General features: G+C 28.1%; 1 protein-coding gene across 1 annotated transcript; it reads left to right on the forward strand.

Moving 5' to 3' along the window:
• The first annotated feature begins 8255 nt into the window (after positions 1 to 8255).
• LOC100197646 (ferrochelatase, mitochondrial) lies at positions 8256 to 9724 on the forward strand. The gene has a single exon (XM_065812661.1). It carries the CDS (start codon positions 8477 to 8479, stop codon positions 9644 to 9646), a length of 1170 nt encoding a protein of 389 aa, XP_065668733.1. The 5' UTR covers positions 8256 to 8476; the 3' UTR covers positions 9647 to 9724.
• The last annotated feature ends 628 nt before the right edge of the window (positions 9725 to 10352 follow it).

Raw genomic sequence — 10352 nt, forward strand, 5'->3', positions numbered from 1 at the left:
TTCGGTTGTTTATTGTCTTTGGCTTTTCAGAAATGGAGGTTTACTATTTATATTCTTATACATAAAAACTTAGTAAAATATTTGGTTCCATTACATTTTATGTCAATTTATCACTAATTTTTAGACTATCTACAGCTCTAAAACTTTCAGCGCTTGTATAATCCTGGTGAGCTTCTATGTTTAAATTTTTTCCCCGGGGCAAAGACTCGGGAAAGGGTTGTATTTTACGTACCCGCTTTTTTGCTGCAAAATCTTGCAACTAAATTTTTACTGCTCTCCAAAATAGCCAGAGCTTTAAAACTTTCAGCGGTTGTATAGTTCCAATAACGTTGGAATGTTGAAAATTGCGGGGGAGGGGAGGATCAAATTTAAAGCGTACGTACTTTATGGAGTAGTTATTTTTTAGGATTGACTACATGACCTATATCTTTTTTTGATTTCAACGACAGCATTGTTTCCCAATCACGCAATTTTATTCGTATAAAACCGTTTCTTTTTTTCCATTAACTTACTGACTCAGGGGCTAATTAACTGCTCTCTCACAACTTCGGGTAAGTAATGAATGTAAAGAAAGGAACAGGAGAAAAACTGCCTTAGTTATATAGTTAGAGTTAAGCTAACGACAAGTTTACATTAAAAATTAGTTCGATAACGACCCTTTTTTTTTAACCGATTTACTATTTGAGGCAAACCTACATGATCCCAAACAAATGACTTTCATGCTCTAAATTTTCTTTTTTCCCTCAAAATGGGAAAGTTTATGTTGTTCAAGTTATGTTCACTATTTAACTCTTGTTCATTGAAAGACATTTTTAGTATATCTTATAAAAGTCTAGGTTTATTTATAAAAATTTACTAACTGAAACATATCAATAATTATTGTAATAATTAGTATTTTAGTTACCTAGCTAATCATACGTATTTGATTCATAAAACGTATTTAAATATTTTTAATATGCCGCGTTTCGTAAGTGTTTTTCCGTAATGAAGTTGTTTCGCAAGTTTCAGTGCGAAAGAGTTTCGTTTCGAAAGAAATTTGGTTTTTTATCATTATTTCAAAAAATAAAACCTTAAAATGTTCAAATGTTGCAATACTGAAAATAAAATTTTATTATAAACATTTTGGTATATAAAAAATTTAATTTTTACAATTATATCAGTTTGGCCAACAAAATTTTGTTATAGACTCCGAAACGTCGTTTAGCGAAATAGCTCATTTCGCAAGTGCGACTTCCGTAAGCCCTATTTTCGTATGTTGCAAAATAGTTTTGTTTCGTAATTCAACTTGCGGAAGACAACATTTCGTAAGAAGCATTTGCGAAATGAACATCGGCGGTTTTTTTTGTTTCGTAAAATTCGGTACGAAAAAAGAAAATTCCTTATTCTCAATATCCTTCCGAAAGAATTTTATTTTTCCGGAGTTGTACGAAACATTCCGGTTAACAACTCTAATATAAACTTATTTGTCAACAAATTACAGACAGTTTTCCATGTTAAATACATAAAATATATATCTAATAAAGAATTTACCCAATATAAAAATATAGCAGACTTACTTAAATCAGTACCAGTTCTACTGTCTAAAAATTTTTATTATTATTAACCCTTCTAATAATAATAAAAACAACAATAAAGGGATCTGAAGTGACTAAAAATCACTTCACCTATTTCTAATCGCTCTAAAAAGTAGTTTTCGGTTCTTTCCAATTGCACTAAAATATAAAACAAAATTTGCGAAGCTAAGTTGCTTAGTTCTTAAAAATCCGAAAACAGAAAAGCAAAAAACCTGGATATTTTTTAATTAAAACTACTATATTTAAACAAATTAAATTAAATAAAGCTTTAGGACTTCCTAGATAAGTTGATGGCAAAACTACAACACGTCCTGGTCTAATGATCATGTCAAAGGTTGTTTACATGTTCATGTAAGGCATCATACTGCTTGGTTCTCTGTTTGTTTAGATTAATTGTCAAACTAAAAGTCTATAATTGTAATACTGAGATAATGTAACACGATTTCTAACCAATGTAGCACGTTCAGTTGTGAACCAATTGATTATGCCAACCAGCATCCCTCGGAAAAAATAGAGAATAAACCATAGGATCTAAGTTGGCAGACATACTTGATATAGTTTTAAGAGGATGACCTCTTGGGTAAATAACAACTTTCCTGGAAGCAGGTGGATCACCATCTTTGCCAACAAATACAACTGCAACTTCATTATGTGAAGGAAGATTATAGCAATGTCTATCTAGTATTTCAAGTAAAGACATTTTTACAACTGAGACTGAGTGACCTTTTATAGCTGCTCTGTGAATTTCTTCATCTTCCACTTCAGCCATGTTGTTAAATGCAGAAGCAAATGGGTTCTCTTGACTAATAATAGTTTGCAATCAAAACATTAAATAATTTAAGCAAAGATCATTACCACGTTGTCACATTCTAAAATTTACTGCTGCAAGTGGATCATAGATGTATAGTTGACAATATGTCGGCAGAACATTTTGATCTGGCCTAAGATTACCTATATGATGAAAAACTTGACCACATATTCTTAAATTTTGGGATCTTTTGTGATTGTGATCTTTCTATACAATTTTTTTTTGCTACTCTAAATAGCACACACAAATAATCTTTATAAAAATGACATACAAAATTGTCATTTAAAATAAATTAATCAATAATCAATTTGGTAAGCCAAATGTCTATCAACTAAAAACATTACAAAAAAACAACAACACACAATAATAGAACACACAATTAGACAATATAACATGTATATAACAGAACTTAAGTAACATAACGTTCATATATAACAGAACATAAGTAATAAGATTACGCAAAATGCTATAAAAAGAAATTATCATATATTTTCAGAATAATTAATAATAAAGGCTAGAAAATACCTAGACCTAAAGCAGTAACTCAATTTGACACTAAACACTACCAAGCCACACCTCTGCAATAAGTACATTGTTGGGTGGCAAGATTGACAAATCTTGTTCTACTTATTTTCCAACTTTGAAAACAATAAAATATAAACATATGTACCAACTATAAACACAATACATATATTCAACATTATATAAACATATTTAAACACGTTTATAAAACAATAATACAACACATACTACCACATACACAAACAATAAAAAAATATTTTAAACTATTATAAAAACACATTCATAAAACAGTTATAAAGCACATATTACCACATAGACATATTTATCAAAAAAAATTTATATGCAAACAATAAACATATATAACTTGAATTGTGCAAGCAAAAACTTTAAAAATGACATGAGAAAATTTAAAAAGATCTAAAGTAAACAATATATATATAGATATATATAGAACCCTTAGATGTTGTCCGAAAGTTTTTTCCATATTTTGTTGACAAAAAGTAAAAATTAAAATGCAAGACCGGAATTTTTTTTTTAATAATGATAGACTGCCTGCCCCAACCAAACCCTCAGTCGATGTAGCAGCACTCCCTTGCGGGTCAGGCTATTTGTCAGTCGATGTAGCAGCACTCCCTTGCGAGTCAGGCTATTTGTCAGTCGATGTAGCAGCACTCCCTTGCGAGTCAGGCTATTTGTCAGTCGATGTAGCAGCACTCCCTTCCGAGTCAGGCTATAAGATAGTCGATGTAGCAACACTCCGCGCATGATTTACAGTAAAAAAAATAAAAATAAAAACATTTTATTAAAAAAAATAAAAATAAAACATTTTATTAAAAAAAATAAAAATAAAAACATTGTTTATATTGTTAAAAACATTCAGAATGTTTTAAAAACATTCAGAATGTTTTAAAAACATTCAGAATGTTTTTAAAAACATTCCGGTCAATTAAATTTGCGTTTTTGTGGTTTTTTTATATAACAATTAATTTGTAATTAAATTAATGGTTTTAACTTTCGTCCAACACGAAAATGTTGGACGAAAGTCAAAAGTAATTAAAAGTGACATATGTGTTGGCGTAAGAATCACTTTTTTCCTTCCGCTCTTCCCAAAGCCAACAAACTATAGATCTATATATATATATATATATATATATATATATATATATATATATATATATATATATATATATATATATATATATGTATATATATATACAAACAATACTCTTTACCACTATATTTTTTTCATTAGAACTGTAATCCTTATAACAAAATTAAACCTTCACATACATGTCAGTGTTGGCTCAAAATTTTAATTTATTTTTCTAAATTTCCTAAAAACGAACAAAAATATTAATAGAATCTCTGAAATTTCAAAGAAATAACCAATTTTTTTTAATGTAAATAGCATTAGTATAACTTTTTTTTTTTCATATAAAATGCATAAAAAAATAATAAGGCCTCATCCATACACCCATTTTCCTTTAAAAAATAAAATATAAAAAGCCTAATAAAAATAAAACTGCTAAAGAAAACAAATAAAGCTAAAAGAAAAGCTAAAACAAACAAAATGCAAACAGTTTTAAAAATTAAAAGGAGTGATCATCTCTACTTTATATCTAATAAAACTGTAATATATAAATTGCTCAACTATTTCCTATACTTACTTCAAATATAATATGAACTAATGATGATTATTTATCTTAATATGACTCTTAACCTAATATTTCTACAATAATAAATAATAAATAAATTCCAAAAGGTAAAAAGTTTTAACTCACTTGACAGATCTTTCTCCCACGACTGCGTGCATTTTGAGAACGCACTTTTTCAAGTTAAGAAAAGCCTTGTAACTAATTAAAACTACTTTAAAAACGAAAGCAAAACGACGTTGAACGTTGACTCTAGCAATTATATTAAGATTAACACAGTTTTACATACAATATTTTATAATTCATTAATCAAATTTCTAAACTCAAAGTTTTCTAATATTAAAGGGATTCAGCTAAAGGTGGATTCTTAAATAGAATATTTTTTATCTTTATAACTGCTTAGTTCTTTTATTTCATACTTTACATCTTTGTTTTTTCTTTTAAAGTTACTCTAGGTTTGTGGTTTCTGGTAATAAGCTCTATTAGCTATGTATATACATGCAGAAACTGTTTGAACTCTATAGAATTCAACCGGTTTTTGCAGATATTGGTATGTGATCTCTGTAAAGCTGTTAGCTTCAGGAGATAAATCACTACCAAATTTATTACAAATTGAAAAAAATGTGATTATAAACTTTCTATTACTTTGTGTCTATAGTTTCTAGATAGAGCACCTCAATAAATCTAAAAAACAATTTATTGGCAAATATAATAAAAAAATTAGAAAAAATCTTTAAGTTTTTCTAATTTTTTCATTAAATTTGCTTTATGGATGTATGGATTATTTCAAAAATAAGCTTTTGATTATATGGATTTAAAAATTTTAAGGTTCATTTATTGTAAAAACAAAAAAAATTTTTTTTTCATAAATAACTTAGTTATAAAAAAAAAAAAACCTAATTTTATAACAAACCAACCTTAAAGCTTTATAAAGTATAATGAAGAAATCTCATCATCATATATTTTAAACAAATAAAAAAAATATTTTTAAATTTCTTTTATTTATGTTGTTTTTTAAGAGATTCCATAGTGGTGTGTAGAAATTATGTACATTTTGCAGTTTTTAGTTTTTTGTATTTTTATAAAACAAAATAAACAGTTTTATAAACTGTTTATTTTGTTTTTGACTTTTAAAGGTTCAAACATAGTTTGCTTTTACCCCAGAAATTCTCACATCAAAGTTGCATTGTTCCATGATAATGCTAACATTTATTCATGTCTTGATAAGAAGCCAACTCTCTCTGATTGTTTTGGAGGAGGCATTTGAGCTTAAAAAGGATCTCACTTCTGCTACAGCATGGAGCTCTCACTGGCTAGTGAACTTTAACTCAGATAAAATTCAATTTTTAAACGTTATTGCAATAATTTGGATTTCCTTACACTTATGAATGCTAATGTAATCAATGAGTCATCTGCCCTTTGTCTTCTAGGATTAACTCTTACTTCCGATCTTTCTAAGAAACCATATATCAAATCAATTGCAAAATTAGCATCTACTAAGATTTTATCTTTTCTATCGTGCTCGCCGCTTCACTATACTCAGGATTTAATTCTTTATATCTATAAATCTCTAATCCATCTTTGTATGAAATACCGTTGTCATATCAGGAGCAGATATTTAAATGATGTCCTTTCTCTTTTAGACAAATGCAAAAACGCATTGTAAGCATAGTTGGACCTGCTCTTGCAGCTAATCTATTTAGTCATAGTATTTTTACATAGTCATGACTTTACTTCTCTTTCGCTTTTCTATAAGTACTATAATGGACGCTGCTCTAAAGAGCTAGCGCATCTTGTGCAATCTACTAAAATTGATTCAGTGTTAAACGTCATTCAATTAAATCTTATCTTTTTACTGTGACTGTTCTTTAGTACTCCAAAAATTCTTATTTGTCTATTTTTTCTAGTAACTTCCAACTCTAATAGTGGTTGCTTGCAGGTTTGTTGGAAGTTAAAATATAAAAAAAAAAAAATAATAATAATAATAATAGTAACAATAGTAATGATGATGATAATAATAACAATGTTGTTGTGAGTTAAGCTCTCAGTGTTCAAACAATTGCGCCGCGTGATGTAACTTTCACGGGTTATTTTACGGGGGAGAAAAAATTTATACGGTTTAAAATTTTACGGGAAGATTTGCGGGAGAAGGTTTAAAAATTTGTAATTTTTAAGTTTATTTAGAAAAATTATTACTTTTAACAATAGTAACATTAACAAAATATGTAAAAATTATTTTTAACACCAATTATGATAACTAATTTTACTTTTAACAAAAGTTATAAGAAATAAATTTGACAATTATCATTTGTAAAAATAAATATTGTGTATAATTATTCAATTTGTTTCACAAAATGACATCTATAACATGGTATGACAATGTATAGTGTTAGATATATTGTTTAAATTTTTAAATCTCCGAGTTAAGTGCAATGCTGTAGTTATCTTTTGATATAGTCTTATGTTGATAAAATTGTACTAATAGCTTTATCTTGGTTCTGTGCTGAATTTAAGTATTGACTTAAATTCAGTTATATTATTTAAATATGTTATATTATTTAAAAAGAGTGTTTATATTATTAAAAATGATTAATTTATAAATTAAGAAATGAAAAGTCTACGCACCTCCATAAATATTCTGATTAGATGGTACAGGTGCTCAAACAAAGTTAAAGTTAATTTCTTCAATCACATTGCATTTGTTTATATGACACTGTTTTGTGGAATAATTTTAGGATTTAAAGCAATATCTTATCTTTTTGGTTTTAAAAAGTATAGCAGTGTCACAATTTTTAGAACTATGGTTGCCAACTTATAATACAATTTTATTTAACTTTAGGTTTAGTTTGAAGAATCAGAGTGTTGTTTGTGTCAAAACTAATGATGCTACATAAAGGATTAATTAAGTTTTAAGATGTCTATTGAAATAGTTTTTCAACAATATATCTGTGTGTGAGTCAGTGACGGATCCAGGAGTTTTTGGTGATGAGGGGGTGTTAAAAATTTTTTTTGTATTATGTACCATATTTGCGTCTCCTAAAAAAAAAAAGGGTTCAATTTCTGAGTTATTTTAGAACTTTCAGATTCTGGTGTAGGTGGGGGGATGCATACCCCCATCTTCCCCTGAATTCATCACTGGTGTGTGTGTGCAAGCTCTTCATTTTTACATAAGGTTTAATAGCTTTTTTATATATTTTACGAAAAGGTTTTATATATTTATAGTTTATAGTAGGATTAAAGCCAGAAAAAAATTAAAAGTTTTTTAAGTAATAGTTAAAAAAATTCTTTATCTCATAGAGTCTAAAATGTAAAAAAAATAAATAATAAGCAACAAGGGAATAGAATTAAAAATTTGATAAAAATGTTTTTAATCTAAAATGTGTTTTCCCCCGCCAAAACTTTAAGTTAATATATGTACACTTTGATATGCCTATGACTATATCAGTTTTTACTCTCTCTCTCTCTCTCTCTCTCTCTCTCTCTCTCTCTCTCTCTCTCTCTCTCTCTCTCTCTCTCTCTCTCTCTCTTTCTCTCTCTCTCTCTCTCTCTGTATATATATATATATATATATACATATATATATATATATATATATATATATATATATATATATATATATATATATATATATATATATATATATATATATATATATATACATATATATATATATTCAAATATTTTTGTCCACTTAGCGTTGCAAATAACATAATGAATAAATGAATAATGTAATTCTGTAATTCCAAAATAGCTATCTGTGGGATTCAGGCAAGTACTATATCAAACATTAATTCTTAGTCAATGTATGTACTGAAGCCCCTGCAGATGCCTATTTCAATATGATTTCATCAATAACGTTTTTTCCAAGATTAATTATGCAAAGGTATTTGTATATATATATTTGTTATAATTTTTAGAAAATGTTTCTACTTTTTCGAAAAGTAAAATCAATCCCTTATTTTTATACTACAAAATTGGCACATGTTAACTTAACTTCTACCTCTCAAGCTCCACAGACAGGAATAATGATGCTAAATATGGGTGGTCCGTCTACACTTGATGAAGTTGGATCATTTCTGAGTAGATTGTTTCATGATAAAGATCTTATTCCTTTACCTGCTCAAAAGCAACTTGCTCCTTTAATTGCTGCTAGAAGAACACCTAAAATTGTTGAACAATATCGTAAAATAGGAGGAGGCTCACCAATTAGAAAATGGACTGAAATACAGGGACAAGCCCTTATAAAATTATTAGATAAAATGTCTCCAGAAACTGCTCCGCATAAATTTTATATTGGATTTAGGTATGCAGACCCATTAACTGAATATAGTTTAAGTGAAATGGAAAGAGATGGAATAAAGCGAGCTATTGCATTTACACAATATCCACAATACTCTTGCTCAACAACAGGAAGTAGTTTAAATGCAATTTATCGTTATTATAATAAACTTAATGTTCCATCAAGTATTGAGTGGAGTGTTATAGATAGATGGCCTACTCATTATGGTTTAATCCAAGCATTTGCACAAACTATTGTTCAAGAATTAGAAAAGTTTCCTTCAAATGTTAAGGATGATGTTGTTATTTTATTTTCAGCTCACTCACTGCCAATGAGTGTTGTTAATCGAGGAGATCCTTACCCTCAAGAGGTAAGTGCAACAGTACAATCTGTTATGGAAATGTTGAAATTTCGAAATCAGTACAGGCTATGTTGGCAGTCAAAAGTTGGTCCATTACCCTGGTTAGGTCCACAGACAGAAGACTCCATAAAAGGCTTGGTAAAGAACGGAAGAAAAAATATATTGTTAGTACCCATAGCATTTACATCTGATCATATTGAAACTTTGCATGAGTTAGATCTTGAATATGCTGATGAGCTTGCTAAAGAAATAGGTGTTGAAAATATCAGAAGATCTGCAGCAATGAATGACAACAGTATTTTTGTTCAAGCTTTAGCAGATTTAGTTCGTAAACATATATATTCTGGAGAAACTTGTTCTAAACAGCTGTTGCTAAAATGTCCAATGTGTGTTAATGTAGCTTGTGGTCCTATGAGAGACTTTTTTGCAAGTCGTGGTTTAAAAAAATGATTTACAACTTTTAAAATTAACTTTTTTAACTTTTTGTTTAGTGTGGTTTAGTTTTTAAATTTAAAACAAAAGTTTTTATTGTTGAGTATTTATATTTAGGGATTATTTATATTTTTGTATGTTTTTGTTTTTTGAAGAAAAAATATTATTTAAGGAGGAAGTACGTCTAAAATACAAAAACTCATATTCAGACGTCGAAATTGATTTTGTAATATGTAATTTGTCTAAATTTCAGAATTAAAAATAATTAAAATAGTGGTATTGCTATCATAGCAATGCTATGGTAACCAAGAAATTATAAAAAAATACCAAAAAAAAAGTTCATACCCATTTACCTTATTCAAAGGGTCGTATTTATTATAATCATCTCATTGCATTTTCTTGCAACTAATACTTCAAACTGCGATCTGAACTATTATTAAGATATATCTTTCAATACTTTTAACAATCCTCATTGAATTTTTTTCTATTTTCTTGGACGACTCATGATTTTCCAAAATCCAATAATCCAAAAAAAATAAAGTTGTTTTTAAATTCGATTGTAGCCATACTTTGTTTCTATATTTCATTGAGGCATTTTTTTATATTTGTCTGGTGATGCAAAGATTTACATAACTAAGACTCTTCACCTGGTTTAAATATTGATTTGTCTGTTGCTTTATCTTTCTAAAATTACCTGTTTTTAGTTGTATGGTGAGTGTGCAGT

This window comes from Hydra vulgaris, chromosome 12 (genome assembly GCF_038396675.1).
Source record: "Hydra vulgaris chromosome 12, alternate assembly HydraT2T_AEP".
Taxonomy (NCBI): Eukaryota; Metazoa; Cnidaria; class Hydrozoa; order Anthoathecata; family Hydridae; genus Hydra; species Hydra vulgaris.